General features: G+C 40.0%; 1 protein-coding gene across 8 annotated transcripts in view; it reads right to left on the reverse strand.

Moving 5' to 3' along the window:
• Positions 1–21,373, reverse strand: part of AFF1 (ALF transcription elongation factor 1) — a 206,640-nt gene that overhangs the window by 105,083 nt on the left and 80,184 nt on the right. For 2 of the 8 annotated variants that reach the window (XM_060147851.1, XM_060147850.1), the window contains exon 1: positions 20,238–20,736. The exons of the other annotated variants lie outside the window; for them this stretch is intronic. In XM_060147851.1, coding sequence (XP_060003834.1) covers positions 20,238–20,254 — 17 coding nt within the window. In that variant the 5' untranslated portion in view covers positions 20,255–20,736. Of the gene's footprint in view, positions 1–20,237; positions 20,737–21,373 lie in introns of those variants that run through there. 8 annotated transcript variants of the gene reach the window in all.

Below are 21,373 nucleotides of genomic sequence, written 5' to 3' on the forward strand. Positions count from 1 at the left end.
GGCCCAGCTGCCTGTTTTCGTAAACATTTACTGGAACGCTGCCCACTGGTGTACATATTGTCTATAGCTGCTGCAGTCCTGGAACAGCAGAGGTGAGGGAGGAGCTGCAAAGTTGAGTAGTGGCAGCAAAGAATGCATGAGCAGTAAAGCCTAAAATGTTTGCCATCTGCCCCTTCACAGACAAGGTCTGTCAATCCCTGAATTATTAAATAAGAAAAACAAAGGACGAATTTTAAAGTTCATTTTGGAGTGTTTCATTTAAAGGATTACTTCTGAAATAATTTCTTCTGGAATATACAAGTCTTTCAGTAACACCAAATTTCTCTCTCACCAGCTTACTTGCCTTGAGGGGAAAGATGGAAAATCTCCACTTTTATCTCTTAATTATCTAATTTTAATGCCTGTCTCCCTTATTCCAAAAGATTAGCATAATGCAGTGTGTGGTGAGAAGCGTCCCAAGGGGGCAGCCTGCAGATTCCAGTGCTGCGCATTCTACCATGTTACCCGCTGTCTCCAGGGCTCAGCTTCCCCATCTCCAATACCTTGCCTGGACTAACAGTCAACAGCCTCAAAAGGGTGGCAAAACAGAACGTGTTGGTGGAAGTTCGGGAGCTGTACGAGGCATAAAAACCATGCCAGTCACTGGTTCCAGCTGCATCTTCAATGGAATAATGGCCTTCACACTACAAGTCTTTAATTTTAGGATGAAATAAATGGAAAAGGACAGGATGTGAGAGAGATGGCAGAGCAGAAGAAAACATTAGGAGAAGCTCTGGGATTAAAAACTCCCAAGGCACAGTGAGTCCAGCCAACTTCCCTGAGCTATCTACTCCAGCAGGCGGGTGTGGTTTTTGGAAAATATGAAGAATTAAGCCAGTGGCTGCTATTAAAGGTCAGAACTTACTGTTCCTCAAATGTCCTGGTTCTTTAGAAGTCGGGTGGGAGACTGCACGACTAGATTTGAGTACCTTTATTTAAATAAAAGGACATCTGTTAGGTTGACAGCCTTGATGAAATTAAACCGAGATCTTCAAATGAAGGTAGAGTGAACATCTTGTCTGATGTCTTATTCCTTTGAATTTAAAACCTCTTAGGGGATCTCCCACTAATTAAGGCTGCTGCACCCACTCTGCCCTCAGGCGGATGTTGCTTCCCGCACAACTCTGGGCCAATCATAGATTCAACTATTCTCTTACAATGAAATAGCTGAAAAAGGACAGGAACATTCACATTAGACTTTACCAAAATCTGGAGGATAACAGAACAGAAATAAGCAGGTAATACACAACCAGATCATTTGATTGACAAATTACAACTTGTCTCACTTCAGCTTGGGGTCCCTGGTTATCTGCAGATCCGCTGCCAGGGAAGATATGCCATCACCCCAAGACTTCTCTCATCCTGCCCAAGAGGGAGGCTCTGAGAGCCCGGGGCCCACCCATGAAGCATGAGGGACATCAACTAAGTCCACCTCTTTCAGGAGAGCCCCTGCCTCGCTACCGGTGACTTCCACAGCATAACCCTGGAAGAACACAACCCAATCATCCTAGCATTCCTCTAACATATGCATGTTTTTTTTGTTTGTTTTTTTGGCTGCACTGCACAGCTCACAGGATCTCAGTTCCCCGACCAAGGATTGAACCCGGGCCGTTGACAGGGAAAGCACGGACCACTGGACCACCAGGAAATTCCCAAACACACTCTTAAAGTAGCAGGGAGTAGTTTAGTTATACTCTTTCACAGGCATTTTACTGTTACCCAAAAATAGGGATGTCTAAAAGAATGGACAGGGTCTTTACTCCTCACAAAGTGTCTTCACTTGGGGGGAGGGCTAATACCACAAAAAAAAGTTTTTTTTAATAATTTTGGAGTCAGACTAAGTGTTCAAAGCACTCTGTAAAGAAGGATTTGCTTATTTTTAGGAAAGCAGTCACCATATCCCTAGTCACAGACACAGAAGAAATTTTAGTTTGTAACAATCATGGGAAAAGTCATTTTTAAAACAATACTCAATATATCTTGGAAGGGTCAAAAATCCCAGAAACTCAATAAAGCAATCCAAGATAATTCTTAGTAAGAGAAACCTAGGCAAAGAAAAACGTACCTTATCCAAAGAAAGGTTTTGGTCTGAGACCTCAAGAAACTACCTAAATAATCTACAAAATGAGATATTATCAAGGACATACAACTCATGTATAATTAAAAAAAAAAACAGGAATGACACCCTGAAAGAAGGAAAAATAAAACAAAAATGTGTCTATTTATTCATCTTCTAATCATCTTCCCACATTCACACCAAAAAATAACCCTAAAACTAGTTCTGTAACTTAACAGGGGTTTGGGTTACACAGATGTATGCATTGTCAAAACACAGCAGTCCACTTAAGATTTGTACATTTTGTGGCAAGTAAATTTTATGGCAGAAGGGAAAAAAGAAAACCCTGTATATAAATACTTAACTTTAGTTAATGACATACAAGCTGAAGTATTTAGGAGAAAGTACACTGATATCTGCAACTGACATAAAAAGCACAAAAGACAAATTACTGGATGGATACAGCAAGGAAGAGATGAACAGACATATGGTAACGCAAGTAAAGTGTTAATAATATAATCTGGCGATGAGGCTTTTTCCTGTGGAATTCTTTCAATTTTTCTGTTTGAAAATGTTCCTATTACAATATTAAGGAAAACCACCACAAGAATAAATTAGTAAATATGGTAGGATCTGAAAGGCTGCCACATGCTGGGAGCTCCCACATCTTTCATCAGACACATTCAGAGAATTCTGGTGCAATCTGAAGTTTTATCAGAAAGGGATACCTGGGAAGCATATGGTCCTCTATCAAATAGCACGGTGGACTTTGCAAGGAAAGGAACTAAAGAGAGGTCCTGAACTTGTGAGACACAGATTGCATTTGCTGTGAGCAGAACTGAAACAGCTTGAGTGTCTGTGTGCATGCTGCATGAGTGCTATCTGTGCAAGCACGCTGAGCAAAACCTTACCTCACTGCTTCAAAATCGTTCTCTGGCTTCTGCTTTTTGCTCTACTGAGAAACTACAAGTGATCCAGCAGAGATACACAGACACATTTGTAGGAGTGAGTTTCAGGCTCCCATCTGCAAAGCTTTCAGGTCAATCTCCCTAGCAACCACCGAGAAGACAATTCACCTTTCCCGCCTCCCTCCTCCAATCTTCAACTTTTAAAAAAATTGTTGCTGTTCCCTATTTGCGAACTAGGTTGTTTGTGAGGTTTTGGAAAATTAATCTTCTTTGGTTCCTGTCCTATTTCTTCATGTACTGATTTAGTGCCTATAAAGGAACGACCAGAATCACATTTCCTTCTTTATATTTCAGAGTGTTTTTCTTGCAAGTCCTTCCCTACAAAATTACCAGGCCAGAAAGCTTTGGGCTTTAAGGAGGGCCTGATTCTACGGTTTTATTTTCCCTAGTTTGAGTTACATCTGATATCTAAACTACAAAAGGCCCAGATTTTAGAAACGCATTTGACACAAGTAAATCTGTAATACAATAGGTGGTTACCTTATACCTACCAATCTCCCTTTCTGTATATTTTTTCCCTCGAACTAGTTCAAAATGCTACTGCAATCAACCTCGTCCCTGCCAGATATACTGAGGCTCAAGTCACTCAGAATTCTTTCCTTGCTCCTTTAAAAGGCTCACCTTAGTTCTCCGTTAACTCACCCTAGGCACCTCTGACCCCTCTACCACCTTCCGCTACAGCAACCAGATTCAAGGTCTCCAAATGGAGACTGCTGTTTGTCAGTCTCCTACCATGGTTTCGTTGAATTTGGGGGAAGGCAAGAGAGGATGCTGAGCAATACAGGACAGGACAGGACACTCTGGTTACTGGCATAGTAAGCTGGTTAAAAGCATGGTCTCTAGAGTTAGTGAGGGTTCAAACTGGGCTCTGCCACTTCCTAGCTGTGATCATTTGGGCAAGTCATTTAATCTCTCTGAGTCTCAGATACATCAGCCGTTAAAAGGGGTGGTGCTAATGACAGTACCAATTCCCTAAGATTAACATGAGGATTAAGTGAGCTAATGACTGCTGAAGTGCACAGTAAACAGAGAGCACTCAACTGGGTAAGAAAGAAGCCTGAAAATGTCCCCCAGATGTACCTCCAGCCCTAAAAAGAATACTGTGCTCTTTATCTACCCACTCGGGATCGATACTTCCCTAATTCACAACTTGTATCCATCCAAGCCCTTGCCTGTGCCATGGCCCCGCTGCTTCAACAAATCTTTTCCTCACCACACTCAGAAGTGTTTCTTCCATTTTCTGAATTTCTATGAGAAGTCTGACCACTTCTCCCTTTTCTACATCCACACGGTACCTAGCAGTGTCTTGCGCACTATGTCCCAAACATGGCCGAATAACTCACATTTGGGGCCAGCACCGACTGAGCTGGAGTCTGATGACAATGCACAGGTGCTCGCTGAAGCACAAATATCCCCAGGCCTATGAACTAGGGGGGCCCTGCAGAGAAGGGGTCCTCAACCATGGCACTACTGACACTCTAAGCCAAATCATTCTTCATTGTGGGGACTGTCCTGTGCCCTGTAGGAAGTATAACAGGACCACCTGCCTCTATCTTAGAGGACATTAGCACATCCTCCTCCCTGCTGTGACAATCAAATATACCAGAAATGCCAAATATCCCCGGGGGCGGGGGTGGGAAAATACCCTAGATACCCTCCTCCTCCTTCCTTTCCCTTCCTCCCCTGAGTTGAGAGCCACTACAGTAGAGAATGAGAAATATTCTCAAGTCACTGTTATTTTCTACTGAGAAAGCAGACTGAAAACAAACATGGAGATCTTTCTTAATAGCTACATTTGTGAAAGGGACCTTTGGGACTCTGTTGTGACTAGCTATGGTCAACCGCATAAGTCACGAACTCTAAGCTCTAGTTTCCTCTTCTTTAAGATGGAGATAATTGTACCAAAGGTTTAGGGCTGTTGTAAGAATTCAATTACCTAATGCATACAATTACCTTAGCCCAGTGCCTGGCACATAGTTAAGTATTTAATTACTGCGAGCTATTATTAATAAATACATACAGCTGGAGTCCAAGAACTGGGCAAAGCAACACAGGCATTGGTCTCCCTACCCCCGTGCTTTCTATGCTCCTCCCACTCTTCTCCTACCCAAGGAGAAAGCAAAATAATTCAATATTAAACACAATACGATGGTTTCTAGAGCTGGCAGCATATAGAGCAGGTAAGAGAACAGCAGAAAACAAGGAGAATCCAAGGATGGTATGAGAAGTGTGGTGTCCTGCAGCAGAGGCAAAGGGGTGCATGCATTTCTTACTAAAAAGAGGTAGAAGGATGTCTGCTTTGTCCCACAATGAGTTTCTTATATGGAAGCAGCATCCTGGAGGAGGATACGGGGTAAAAAGGATTTCACATCTTTATCCACAAAGGTTCATATATATCTCCCCTTCCAAATACTACAGGATTTGCCTGAATTACAAATACCCCACAACTTCAAATAGTTGCATTCTCTCCCTCATTCTCCATGTGGCGACCAAGTTGCGGGGAAAAGGTACTTCCCAGTGCTGGGTATTAGTAAAGACTGACCTCACATTTCTTCTGCACATTTCTTCACCCTGAGAGGAATTTTACACATACCGTGTTTCCCTATTCTCCCTCCCTTTTTCTGTTTCACAGTCACAGTTGAGTTAAAAGACAGACGGACATACACATACAATCATATTCCACTTTCTCCATCCTTCCTTTGTTTATTAGTAAACCAAGGAACATTGGCCATATGGATAAGTGTATGAGGAAGACAATTAAATGAAAAGTCTGGAGGCTGTGTGTCAAGCTGTCACTTGCTGTGTAACCTGGGTCAGTCAGTTAATCTCCACAAGCCTCAGTTTCTTCATCCGTGCAATAGGAGTGATAATCTCTTGTCATACAGATTCAGGGATATCAAATACGCAAAGTTCCTGGCTCCGAATATAATGGAATGCTCAATAAATGACTGTTATTATCACATACTGAAACTATACATAAAGTCTCTGTCCTTCAAAGTGTCCAAGTTTACCAACAGAAATACTCCCAAAATAATTCATTTTTTTCCACATTCTCCTCCTATTAAACCTAAAGATGCCCTACACCACTCCTCCCTCCTGCCAAAACAAAAATTAACTTGAGTATAGGATAACCATCTTATTCAAGCATGGTTTGTATGCTTTGTTTCATCAATTGCACTGTTTTCCATTATTGTTCCAAATTTTTGACATTTTGGTACTGTAAGTGAAGAAACATTCTGGGTGCAGCCTGGGGGTTTAACCTTCATCACATGATTTTCATTACTGCTTCTGCTGCTTTCTGTGTTCCAAACCCATTTTGGGGAGAAAATCAGTAATTAGGAAACTATCTATGCTTTTTAAACTTCCCAACACCTACTGAAATAACCACCCACTCTTACCAGCTCAACTATGAAAATACAATGGGGAAAAATAATCATTTTTGAATTAAATCAGAAATGTTTTCCTCAAGTAAATAAGTAATTTCAGTGACTCTTGCTGTCCTACAGTTTGGGCACAATTTTTTTTTTTTTTTTTTTGGCGGTATGCGGGCCTCTCACTGCTGTAGCCTCTCCCGCTGCAGAGCACAGGCTCCGGACGCGCAGGCTCAGCGGCCATGGCTCACGGGCCCAGCCGCTCCGCGGCATGTGGTGTCCTCCCGGACCGGGGCACGAACCCGTGTCCCCTGCATCGGCAGGCGGATTCCCAACCACTGCGCCACCAGGGAAGCCCTGGGCACAATTTTTAAAGGAGTTCTATAAAAATATAAGTATCTGAATTTTCTATTCCTGATAATTTAAACAAATTTGATTGAGATTTACAAAGTTAAGACAATTGTCAAAAATCTATTTTCTTGTTGATTTTATTTTATTTTTGGGGGGAGGGGCCACGCCACATGGCATGCAGGATCTTAGTTCCCCCGATCTCGATCGAACCCATGCCCCCTGCAGTGGAAGGGCAGAGTCCTAACCACTGAACCGCCAGGGAACTCCTAATTTTCTTGCTGATTTTAAAATGATACTAATAGGAAAAAAGCAAAAAAGCAATTTTTCAAACTAATATTTAAAAGCATGACTAGAAATAATGATTTCAGTCTGCATATATGATTTCAACTTCTCCTACTGAGGCAATGTTTGGGTTCTGTGTGAACATGCATGAACACTATCTGCAAGTGTGAATAGAAAAGAAAAAATCCTACAAGGGGTCTTCAATTATTATGAATTTGTGAGCTACACTAGCTCTTCAACTATGACAGTTTTATAAGCAAATATGAACGAGTGAAGTTCATAACTATGGCATTCAGTGTGGTCTCCATAACCAGAACCATGAACAGGCTACAATATCTATTAAACCCAAGTGGCAGTGTGTTAATATCTCCATTACTACCCTGGCTTCTATAGCACAATGTATAAAATAACACCTTGCTTTAGTCAATATGAACTGGGCTATTTTCAGCTTTTAAAAAATGTATTCTTAGCACAGCATTTCTAAGCATAAAAGATCTGAAAGTCTTATCTGTTCCTTTTCAAATTTAAGAGATAATGACAATCTCAAAAAATCACAACAGCCTAAAGTAATCCCAACCTCATCTTCTTTTCCCTGTTCATTGACTAAATCACTTATCAAATGTATACAAAGAATAGTTCAACTATGTGAAAACATTTAATGTATAAAGAAAAAAGCTGAAAAGGAACAAAAAGAACATCTTTAGTTAAGTTGTTGAGATTTAAGGAAGATATTTCTCTTTCGTCTTAATTACAATTAACTTTAATAAACTGCTGCTTTTATTTTACTGAACTACAAAAAGATTTTTAAAGAGCCTAAATTATATCTTTTATGGTCAAGGAAAAGCAAATGACCAAAAAGTCCGCTAGAAAGTGAGATACTATGCACAGCAATACAGAGACTGCAAATGTTGTTTCTGCCCAAAGCCAGATGTGAATCACCTACAAAAATACGATTCCAGTTAGAGTTATATTAATAATACATTCATCCATGACAAGAGCAAATGTACATTTTCACTTCTTTCTGGAGAAACTGAGGCAAACAGGATTTCCCAAATATCTCCAACATAAATGAGTGGTGTCTGTCTGGTGATTCAGGAGGCCCTGGCACTGGGACTTACCCTTTTCCATTCCACGAAAATCTAAAAAAAACAGAGATCCTGTTTAAAACTTTAATACTTCTGAAAAACAGGATGAGGTTTCATAAGTTTGTTAGGAAGTCACCCTATTAAAAGCCACCAGTTTTTGACAAAATACTCAGGCTGATCTTGAAAAATATACATGAAAAAAATATCCATGAAAATTCTGAAAGCATGAAGGGTAAAGAAGGGAGATTAGCTCTTTCACATATTAAGACATATTAGAAAGTTACAATCATTGAGTTTGATGGTGGTTCTTGAACAGAGATCAAAATGTTTTGTTTGGGGGCAGGCTGGGAGGGGGGCTGGACCACCCCTCCCACTCCTTAAACCAAAATAGTATCCATGCGGATGAAAGATGTAAAGATATATCTTTTATTTTTTTAAAAAATGTCACCAATACTCAAAGAAAACTGGAAGTATAAATAAGAAACTAACACCTTCAAGGGGAGCGATCTAAAATGAAGATGTAACAATTTCGAATATCTACACGCCAAAAGCATTGCAACCACATTTGTAAAGCAAAAGCTTCAGAAGATACTAGGAGAAACAGAAATTCTCTAATTGTATTAGATCTTTATTCATCTCCCTGTCTACAGCAGAATAAATGGACAAAGAATATAGAAATAATGTAAAATAGGTCTAATGTACAAACCCATGTTTAACTCTGGACCCTGAAAATAAAGAATACACCTTCTTTTCACATGTTCACAATACAGTCACAAAATTACCATATATCATGCCACAAAAGGTATAGAACTAAATACATCTATTTGAAAATAACTATAAAACAGAGGTACAAAAGAGATAAGGTGATAATGAGCACAGGATCCTTGAAGCAACTCTATATAATCAAATAAAGCCGTGATGCATGCAGAGGATAAGAACTTTCAGTTCCTCTAGTAGTTTGCTGTGATCACATTTTTTTTTTAAGAAGCCACAGAATCCCTTGAGAAAAAGGTACTTAAAACCATCTGCTACTTCCTAAAATATCCAAAGTAGAACATTATTTTCTATTTCTATATATACTAAAAGAACACCACCTTCTACTATATTTTCATGTTTACTTATCTTCAATGAGAAGCTCATTCCCGGGCTTTGCTTAAACCTCTTAACATGTATAAATTACTTCTTCAAGATCAGAGATGGAGGCCATCTTTCACCCCACTCCCCATAACAGCCTTTCACATGTATAAAAAGATGCTTTGTAGATTAACCTTTTAAAATAGCCAGGCTTAAAAACCCTCCGCAACAGTCTAAATCTTCATTCCTTTATGACTGTCTTCACTGAGCTAGGACTTCTCTAATTCTATCACATCCTTTATTTGATGCCTTCCAAACTAAGGAAAATGTCCTCTCAAATTTCTTTCCCACATGTTTAACTTGTTTATATTTATGCACCAATTAAAGCAAACTTTTAGAAAACATAGTGTCTATTTTTAAAGTTCAAGTTACGTTGTTATGGAAGTCATTTTGCCTTCATGAAAATTTAAAAAAATTTTTTTTAAATAGGGCTGAGTTTTGGTAGAACTCACAAAGACAATTAAAATTTTATTTTGAGAAACTGCCACATGATGGCAGATTTCCTAAAACCATATTTACCCTGTTTAAAAATGCCATCCTTCCCACCAATATCACTTATTACATTCTGAAAGGACAATGAAATCTAACTTGTCATGATTTGCGTTTTCTCCATTTCAGGTTAACTTCCTCGAACATCCTCATGGCGCACGTGAAAACAAGTTCCCCACACTCCCTTATTCTCCGCCCCGGCCCGGCTGGATTTTTGTCATAGTACCTAACACAGTCTGCCGTTGTGTTGCTGCCAGCTTGTTTGCTGGTTTTCTGTCTCCCTGTGGGGAGGGAGACCCCGGATCTGTCTGAAGAAGCTCAGAGCCCTGCACATGCTGCGGCTGGCTCTGAGCGAGCAGTGAGGCTCCATCGATACAGGATACAGAGAACCAATATTAAAAGCACTGTCCACGCATGTGAATTGGCCACAGGCATAAAGCTATTAATACTGATACGTAATCTTAAAGTAGGTAAAAATTAATACTCAGAAGCAGTGAATTCTGATAACATGTCCTCCAAAGCAGAAGACACACTGGGCAGACTCATTCAAGGCAGCTGTGCAGTGGACAGTGAACCAGGGCCTCACAGCCTTTTTTTAAAAAACAGAATGGCAGTGGAGTGCTGAAAAGATGATCCGCTATCACTACCATCACACATGCACATACAGATAACTTCATAGCATTTCATGATGTTTGTAAAATAGATGTATCTTTTCCTGAAGGTTGGAGCACACCACCGACTGAGGGCACGTGGTCACCACCTTCCCCTGGCAGGACCCAAGTTTCAATGATAATTTCCAGAAGCTTCATTTAGATAACATATCTTTGCATGTGAGGCTGTAGTGAATGAAAACAGCTAATTTCTGCCTGAATGTTTTTATTCTAAAGTGTATTGAAGTTAACAATTTCTAGGGCCATTTTGCAGTTATGAAATAAAGGAGTTATATTTAATAATATTTTTGTGATATTTGAGTTGTGGTTTGGAAGTTTCTTTTGCAATTTTGACAACAGCATGCACTGATACTTTAAATTTGGTATTCTTTAAACATTCCTTGATCAGTTTCTTCATCAAAAAGCCCAATCAATTTTAAAAATACCAAAAGGGATTTTCTTTATAGGAAAAAAGAGTTGTGTTTTTAAGACATATATAAATTTAAAACATTTTCTAATAATCAAATGCAAAATTGATCACATCTCAGAACCACTACTTTCACAGCCCAGCTGACTGTGAGAACAGTACATAAGTCACAAGAAATTGAATGAATTATATCGGTTTAAACATGGGCTATGGGTGAGCATATATTTTAGAAAACAGTTTGGTGGTTTCTCAAAAGGTTAATAAGTACAAAACTGTCATAAGACCTAGCAATTCCACTCATAGTGTACCTAACTAAGAAAAAGAAAAACATAGTCTACACAAAGACCTGCATGCAAATGTTCATAGCAGCATTATTCAAATACCCCCCCAAAAGGCAAAACACTGGAAAAAACCAGTCTATCTATCCAGACAACAGAATTAATTACTCAGCAATTAAAAGGACAGAGCTGGGCTTCCCTGGTGGTGCAGTGGTTGAAAGTCTGCCTGCCGATGCAGGGGACGCGGGTTCGTGCCCCGGTCCGGGAAGATGCCACATGCCGCGGAGCGGCTGGGCCCGTGAGCCATGGCTGCTGAGCCTGCGCGTCCGGAGGCTGTGCTCCGCAACGTGAGAGGCCACAACAGTGAGAGACCCGCGTACCGCAAAAAAAAAAAGAGCTACTGACACATGCTATGCCACAGATGAACTTCAAAAAATTATGTGAGTGAAAAAAGCCAGATGCAAGAAACTACAAGATTCCGTGTACGTGAGACACCCACAAAAGGCAAATTTACACCCAAAATGTAGATTAATGGTTGGATGGGGCAATGAGGGATCTTACTGGGAGGATAAAATGTTCTAAAATTGATTAATGGTGATGTTTGCATCAGTAAAGTAACTAAAAATCACTGAACTGTATACCTGAAATGGTCAACTTTTAAAATATGTAAAATATACCTCAAAGTTGTAAAGAAAACGAAAAAAGAAAACAAACAAAAACAGCTGGGCTAGGAAGAAGCGTAAAGTGACAAGTAACATGGGAGAGAAAAGATCTGGTGAACGTGCCCCACCCCCTTTGCAAAAAGAAAAAAAAAAAGTAATTTACCAAGCTACCAAAAGACCAAAAGTGGTGAAGCTTCTACTTTGCTCTTTAAAATAATGGATAATACTAATACCTTAGGCGTTTCACCACAGAATTACGGGTGAAGTCAGATAGAAACCAAGTTTTATTCTAGGCTTATCATGAGAACTGTCAAGATTTTTAAAGCCTACAAATTAAACTCACATGAAGTAAATCTAATGATTTTCACTTTATCCTTAGAAAAATATGACTGTTAAAATGAGAAAAATACAAAGATGTTTGTAAGAAAAGGCCCCTGTCATGAGGGTTAAAACAAAATCCCTACACAATCAGCAATATGATAGAAATGATCATATTCAATCTTTTATAACTTCCCATCTAGGGCTTTTTGCCTTCTGGGTATAGTTCCGATTTAAAAACAAAAACTAAGTTTAATTGGTTTACTCTGAATTTTACTAAAACCAAGTGACACAGACCACTGTTTATTCTTCCCAACATCTTCAGGTAGCAGAACTCCATTTTGAAACAAATGTAACATACTGGGTTTCATTCTACCCTTTTACTATCCTAATGTTAGTAAATGTTGCTGCCTGATTTTCTCCATCTGGTACAAAGTTTATATTTACACAGATTTTCTTTTTTTCTTAATGGAGAGCTAGCATAAGTATGGTTGAACTCTAAGAGGGAACTGAGTGGGAAAGGGAGATACACAGCTTATAAAAGATTAACAGAAAAACCTAATTCCTAGAAGTGTAAATGCTAGGTCAAAGTTACTTGAAAAAAACATAAAACAAGAGCTTTAGCTATTGTTTTACTGTCTAGAACTTTGAACCAATAAATATGTTTTTAACCAAAAAAAAAAAACTTACATAAAATGTCCTATTAACTCAGTAAGAGGTTATTTTCCTTTAAAGAAAAAATTAAAATCATGGACTCAAATTTTTACTAGCATTTTGACAGCTTAAGTTACCAACTGACTAGGTAGACCACCTTACTTAGAAATGTAAATGTCTAAGGTAAAATATTAGTTTGTCAATCATGAGACAAAAATATGTAATTTCTGTAAAGCTGGAAAAGAAACAAGTTTCATACTTTTATACAAAATAATGGGAACTGGTTAATTTTTAAAATACCACTTTCCATAAATTTTAAAAATACCACTTTCCATAAATTCACATCCAGAGCAAATCAGGTACACCTGTATTTTTAAAGCAAAGAGAATGGGGAGAGGGAGAGAAGCCATTTAACAAGTTATCCAGATGCACGTTATCCACGATGAAAGTCACATGACAGTCTCAGCTCTATCACCACCACAAAAACATATGCCCCAAATCAAAATTTAATTACACTGCACAACAGAGTTTGTGAATTGTGCTTCATATTTTATCAACTGCTCTGCTTTTGACAGGACAGTTTCCTGAAGGAAAGTTCCAAGAATTGAAAAGTTACAACACCCACATACCAGAAAGTGTTTCCTGAATTTTGTTACAGGAACTGACTTCTGCTATAATTTTAACATTTACTTCCCATAGGAGCCCCATTTTAAAATTTTTGTTGCATATTATTTGTTCAATGACAGTACACCTAGACAATGCTCTTCTTTAAAAGAAAGGAAAAAAAACCCAAACTTTTATTTCAGTTTCAAAAGTTTGGATATAATTGACCAATTCACAGTTATAACTTTTCTCTAGGAACAAAAACAACTGCTGCCTGGGACTTCCCTGGTGGCGCGGTGGTTGGCAGTCCTCCTGCCAGTGCAGGGGACACGGGTTCAAGCCCTAGTCTGGGAAGATCCCACATGCCACAGAGCAACTGAGCCAGCGTGCTGCAACTGCTGGGCCTGCGTGCCACAGCTACTGAGGCCCAGGAGCCTAAGAGCCCGTGCTCCGAAACAAGAGAAGCCACCGCAACGAGAAGCCCAACGGCCCCCGCTTGCAGCAACTTAGAGAAGGCCTGTGCGCAGCAACGAAGACCCAATGCAGCCAAAAATAAATAAATAAAAATTAAAAACAAAACAAAACAACTGCCACCTGATGAATGGGGGATGGGGGTGGGGGGATGTTGAAGAGTGAGTTAGTAGTTTTGGGAGGGAGACCAGAGCGGATAGAAAAGGGTAAATTAAGTATCCAGGTCCTTAAGAAACAATTTTTGGGAAAGTGCTGCTGGATCAAACATTGCACATTACTTCTTGGTACCTTCCTTTTCCTTTTATTTTTTAAATATAGGTGCATTTGGACATTTCAACTAATAGAGTTTATAATAAGTACATAAATTTATAGAGGTAGATATCTACCTTCTGTACCAACCTCTTGTCTATTTCAATGGGGGGGTGTGTATATATGAATATATATTAAATCAAAATGTAACTGCATTACACGATATAGTTTATATGATACTGTATCTCCCTCACACACACCCCATTTCACAAAGTGTGGTAGGTGGGCCTCTGGCCTCAGACCCAGCAGGGCTCCACCCAAGCTCCACCCTGGACCTGCCTAAAAGGAATCTCTGGGGGGAGGGGAGAGCAGAATCTGCATGTTAAGAAGCACTCATGTTGTTTCTTGTGTCTAATCCAGTTTGAGAACTTTGAGCTTAATATAACCACACTGCCCCTAAAATATTCCTTCACTTTTATTTGTTTAATTGCCAATCGAGCTGTAAGCAATACTGAAAAGAAAGGCAAGATCCTTTTGGGTAAAATAAAGGCGAACCAGTGACTCAGGAGTCACATCCTTAACTCTCCCCAGCCCACCCAAACAAAGGATCATGTGGCCCGCAGGTCTCCAAGCATTCATCATCACATGAGCCACTGTGGAGGAAGAACAATCCTTGGTACTTTTAGAATGTGGTCGAACTATGGGTGCCCTCTGGAAATACAATACCTAATACCAAAATAAAGACAATTTAGCTGTCAATAGAAATACAATATATTTCTCCCTTCTGTTTGCTTCAGTTCCTTTTGACAAGACGTGACTATTGGGATTTCCTCTTAATATATTAAATCTGACATCAAATTACTGCTTTAAGAACCTGATAGGAGTCCAATCTGGTTAAATTAAAAACTAAGCCAATAAACCAATGCAAGAAAACAACAGACGTTCACCATTGAAAAGGGCTTTCAGGATATTAAGTCTGCTGGCTTTGTGGCCATCAGGTTAAGCTTTAACTCACTGCGGATAGATAGGAAAAGGGAAAAGTTTGCACAGGAGCAGGATTCTCAACACTGATCACTGCCAAGACACAAAAAGTCAGCACTGGGATGTTTATTAAAGTTAATTTTTACTTTTGGGTCTCCAAGGGCATTAACACTAAAAGTTATAAATCTTATTCTCCCCCCCCCTCCACCAGAGGCCTAAAGCTAAACTTCATCTGGTACATATATATTTGAGCAAGGCATTACTTTGCATTCTAGTTGCTGTATTATTTTGAGCAAATGAATACAGGTTATGTTCATATTAAAATGCATGAAGAACAATCAGAAGCAGAGCTAAAATACTACAACTTTAGCTTTCATTATTTTTAACTTAAGTAAAAAGGACAGGTAATCATTTAAGCTGTAAAAGTTATGCACCCACCCCATATCAATAAAACGTAACTGAATCACAACAAAGAGATTATGATACCCAAGCTTGCTATGTTTGTACTTCTGAGCCAAGAAACATTGTCCTAAAGGTGCAGGCTGTATTTCCAAGTAGTACAGAAGTAAAGTCAGAATACACTGTCACCTGTAGTCCTTCTCACCACATCTCACATACAGGACTTGCCCTTTCAGAAGACAGATTTTGGAAATGTTTATTTTCCTATCTTGGAAAGCAAACAAAATAGAGAAATTTGCTAACAGAAAACTAAGTTTATATATTAGAAGCAATCAAGTTGTATGTTATACCTCAAAGCTGTAATGAAGCAAACCAGCTTTATAATTCCTCCATTTTACAGCTATTAAGTAATACATAGATTTGGATGCTCAAAACAAATAAGTGACAGTGCCCAGATGAGAGAGATTTCTCTCTTATCCATGATTAAGATAATTAGCATATTTGACATTTAAGTTGCTTAGGTGCAGCATTCACTAAATTCCATTTTCAAAACAGTATAGAACCAGCTATTGAATACTTTTTCATGGTATAGTATAGAATCCCCTAACTCTCTTGAGAGACCACTTGTGTTAATTTTTTTTTTTTTTTGGCCAAAGAATATCCCCATAAACCAGCTGAATGAAAAAAATGACTCAATCCTCCTTCCATCTTCATCATGGAAGAACCTCTAGTCTGAGTCAGGAAGCTCAGCGGGGCTCTCAGGATGAACTAGAAGGAAATCATTTAAGAAACCTCTTCTGTCAAGGACACAGTTTACAATGGTGTCTTAAGGGAAAAAATGAAGACATTCACTGGGTCAAAATACTGCATAAATTATTTCCCTCTTGAAATCACTTCCTTGAACTGCACTTTCCAAAACATCAAGCATTCTTCTTTGATATTTGCTCATATTAAATCAGAGCTTTTTTGCTTTCATGAATTTTCTTCCAAGGTAATCTTTACAAAGCTCATAAACTGGGGGTGGGGACAGAGGACGGAGCAAAACTGGTTCCATACCAGTTTAAGAGCATTGCTTTTTGCCGTGGAAAATTTCCCCCACCAGAGTAAGAGATCCACCAAAAACCGGCTTCATAATAATCTTGGGAACAATCTAACTTTCCTCTATTATTTTTTTTAAACATCATTAACTTTAGTCAAATTCAAACAAACAAACAAAAACCTGTGGGAGAGTTACCTAAACTTAATTTCCTTCTGCAGTTTGTGTGAAAGAGCTTTTGAGACGTGCTCAGCCACCAGAAGCTACTCTTCTAAAGAAGCAAGTTCAACTCCCCCAACTCTCATTCATGCATCCTCCCCCTGCTACACACACACACCCTGGGGGGAGGTGGGCCAGGGCTTCTCCAGTAGCACAAGGTGCATTTAAAACCGGTTAATCCCTGACGGTAGTTGAAGAGATGTACGTATTCCTTTCTAAAATTCAGGGATTGCTTCAATGAAGGGGTTAGCAGAGATGGAGAACCAAAGCCCTCCTTTCTCTTTTATCCATCCACACTCCTCAATATAAGGCAAGCTAATCCTCATAGAAAAGGATAGATCTACAAACTGATGGGATTCCATGCCCACCCCTACCCATCATAGGTTTACCAGTCCTCAAAAGAGGGTGTGCCAGGCTGTATACTCCTATAAAAGCACCGTCTCCAAGTGCTTTAGATCCGAATTTGGAAACTAAAGCCATGATCTGTAACTATTTCACCTTAAAGCAAGGAAGCCTAGTCAATGTATCTGTTGTGCTTATAGATTCCAAAGGAAGCACACACTGATCTGAGAGGGGAGGCATAGAATATGCCCTGCTTTAACTGATGTTGCACTTCTAAATGACGGCCTTTCTCCACAATTCTGAAAAGGCAAAGCAGATATTTAATGTTCTCAAAATACTGACCCAAAATCTAATTTTTATAACTTAGGGAATTGACCTTTCATTCAATAAATGTCTTCCATATCTAGCAGAAGAAATCAACCACAAAGCAAAACAATCAATTTCCTACTTTTGGGTTTTAAAATGGAGAGGAATATGCAACCTCAATTTATGGAAATTCACAAGCCTAGAGATTTAAGCAGTCCCTCCCTCATTCAAAGTACTTCTAGCCTATGCAAGGAATACTAAAAATGTGAGACAATGTCTTAAGGAGCTGACTAGAGAGAAGAAATACACATGAAAAATTAGTCATGCACCATCCATCAACATCAAGTGAAGACTATTACCTTATAACAATAACAAATAATAAGAGAATAGTGCCATGGTCAGCTCATTTATTCACTATCAGTGCTACAAAATTCAGTTTCGTCTAAGTTTCCATCTATCTCTTCTACTCAAAAACAAACAAAAAAATCCCACCACCTAATTATTTAAACAGTGCACAATGGTTAGAACTGAGCTATAAATGCTATGAATATTCAGATCCAATGAGTCCAAGAATCTAAATTAATTGTTTCAAAAGCAAACAGATGCTGACACACGGGCAAGATTTTACTACCCCAGATTATACATCACAGATGATGGCTGCGTTTCTCTTAGCACTACTCAGGCAGAGTGGCCCAGCTTTGGGGTTTCCTGAAATCCAAAAATACCTGCAATTTTCTCCATATATTCTCTCTGGGGATCTCAAAGATTACCTATTCTCCCACAAACACAATGTCTAAGTGAGTTTGGACCACATTCCAGCTATAAATGAAAAAATGCACATTTACCACTTGAGAGATATACTCCCATGATGCAGACTAAGAAAATAGCAAGACAGCATGGCCTTGGGGACTTCCCTGGCAGTTCACTCATTAAGACTCTGCACTTCCAATGCAGGAGGCGCAGGTTCAATCCCTGGTCGGGGAGCTAAGTTCCCAGGTGCCATGCAGTGAGGCCAAAAAATTAAAAAAAAAAAAAAAAAGACATCGTGGCTTTGTTCCTAGTTCAAGGGCACATCTGAAGGCCAGGCAGAAAAGCAGAATATGTATGTACAGTCCTCCTATTTCAATTACTAGCAAATTGAACTACCATACTGATAACTCGAATTTTTACATCTTGTAGCAAAGTACTTTTAGCAGAAATTGCTTTTTGCGCATTTAGACTGAGGCGTTGCAGCTCCCTTTCAACACCTCATCTCAGCATTAAAGAGGCAGCCTGGAAGTAAGGAAATGCTGCAGGGCAGCTCAGAAGTCAGGCAGGCACTGCTCTACCTGTGTGACCTCAAGCAAGAAACAGAATGGCTGAGCCTCAGTTTCCTGAACAAATGTGAAAAAATACAAGTACTTACCTATTTAAGCAACTGAGAAGAGTCAAAGAGGTAATCCAATTACAGTTGCTGTGCCTGGCACACAGCAGTGTCCAATTTAGCTATTACCTCATTTTATTCTTAATTAATTTAAGGGTTCAGACACTGAAATCACTCACATCTGAGTTCAAATCCCAGCTTTCTATTATTGAGCTCTGTTAGATACCATTTAATTTCTTAGATCACAGTGTCTTAATCTAAGGTTTTGATGCCATGGACCCTTTTGGCAGTTAAATTTCAGTCAAGGTTAGCATAAATAAAGATGCAACTTTTGTTTCTCATCCAAGTTTTCCTACTACATGGCCTCAAGTTAAGAACCTCTCTCTTAGAACAGCCAATAAAATGGGGGCAGGGGATAAACCACTGAGTCTAGAGGATTAAATATACAAAGCACATAGAGGCGCTCTATATAGTGAAGTTCTTTTTCTTCCTAGAAAGTTCTATCTCTTAGGAAAAAAATTCAAAGTCTCATCAAGCCCAAACTTTAAGCTTAAAGCATCTATTTCTTTGAGTGACCTATCTGGGTCTTCAGACCTGAAATCTGTTTACCCTTGTAAGATTTCCCCCAAATCACTATATTACATCAAAAAGCAACTTGAGGAGCTCTCATTAATTTAAATGCGACACCTAAGTACTTTCCAGTAAAACTGAAAGTTTAAAAAGAATGTATATCTAAATTGTAGGCTTCCTTTAGCACCAACTGCTGTCACAACTAAAATGAAATCATACACAACAGTTTGAATTTCATAAAAATCACTAATGCCTTGTCATCACTCTTAAAGCCTCATTACAAAAAAAGTAACAAACCATGGAAAGTCAGGGCTGGAGGTTCTTACAATAGCGTTCCTCTGACAGCAACTGCAGTTCATTATCCTCTCCCCTTCACCAACCCCGATACATTCCTGGTCTTTGCCTACTCAGCAGATTCACGCAAGCTGTGCCGTTTTATGTGCAATCGTACATTCTGGCAGTAAAATTTCCAGTCACTTACCAGGCAAATTCTCAACCACCTCCCCCAAGGCGAACTGTTTCACATTAATCGATTTCTAAAATTCTGCTCAAGGCATTAGCGGAGAGGGGAAAAAAAAATCAGGAGAACCAGAAGGAGGTGCACAAAGAAACTAAAGGACAATTTGGGCAAAGGCAGACAAGTTAAATCAACTTTATTTTTCTGAAAATAATTATTTTTGGAAGAGAAGAGAAATTTAACTTTAATCTTAACTTTAACTCAACCCCCTCCTCTCTGCAGAAATTGTCTAGTATGTTCTCCAAACTGTTTTTTATCTGACATAAATAAAGAACCACAGCATCAGGAATGATGAGAAAGCAATGACAAAGCTGCTTCCTGCTCGTCCTCTTCGCAGCACCCCGACCCTTCCCTTGCAACCTTCAATTCTCCTAGCCACTAACATATTTTAAAAGTTTCTCTCGGTGCCTGCCTTACCTTGACTGGGCTGCCATAATTCAGTTTATAGAGCTCAAGGTCTCCTGTCCATCAGAGCCTTCAACCGGCGGCCCTTCTGCCAGCGCCGTGCTCACCATTTGCCGGGGCCGGGCGGGGACGATTCCCCAGCGCGACTACCCGATTTTACCGGACTACCTGCTCCCAAGCCCGGGCGTCCTCAGCGCAGCCTCGGGCTCCGAGCGTATTGGCTCGCGCTAATCCTGATGGACATCCGGGCACTGGGGCCTCTGCAGGCAAACTACACTCTGGACCGGCCCGGGGAGCTTCGCGTCTGAATTCAGACCGAGTGAGATCCCTCCGGGCGATTCCGGTGAAGGGAAACCGAAGGGCTCCCTTCGCACAAAGCCCACCAACGCACAGCTTTCGCCAAGCAGCACTAGAACTCCGGCCCGCGTCAGAAGGTAAAGGAAATCGTCCTTCGGCTCTGTTAAAGTTGTCCGAGTTCGCCTGGACACCCCCTTCAACAAAGTTCTGGTGGTACGGTCCGCCTCCTTAAAAGGGCACGGCGCTCCACCGGCCCAGCCCGAGGCTGCGCCGGGCGGGGGCGCAGAGCCCGAGCGCCGACGCAGCCCAGCTGGCTCGACCGCGGCGCAGCCCCGCCTGCAGGCTCCTGGCTACCGCTCTCTTGTCAGGTTTTAACAATGTACAAACACACACTGCCGGAACACGCAGTACCCGGGCGGTCAGAACTCCAGCCCCAATTTGAATATTTGTTGAATATTGGGTCCCAAGAGGCTGAAGTGAACAAGGAATAAAACCACAGCAATAAAACACGTTCGCTACGTTTGATCGTGCCAATGCTTGCAGTCAGGAAATGTGCAACTAACGCACACTTGTTTGACTTTGTTAGCTTTCAGTTTTGATTTCGTTACATTGAAACAAATATGTACAAAGAGCCGTCTCTTTTTAAAAAAAAAAACGCCCTTTCTTTTATTGGACAACATTCAGATTAAAAGGAAACAGCAACTCAGATGGTACTTGAAGAAGTAATTAAGGAACTGACAAATTTTTAGAAAATGACTGAGGATGCAAGCCAACAATATATTAAACACTGTAAGTACAAACGAAACCGTGTCCTACTAAGGGGGCCAGGGAAGGCATTTAAATTTAAACTG

Source organism: Lagenorhynchus albirostris, chromosome 4, assembly GCF_949774975.1.
Source record: "Lagenorhynchus albirostris chromosome 4, mLagAlb1.1, whole genome shotgun sequence".
Classification (NCBI taxonomy): domain Eukaryota; kingdom Metazoa; phylum Chordata; class Mammalia; order Artiodactyla; family Delphinidae; genus Lagenorhynchus; species Lagenorhynchus albirostris.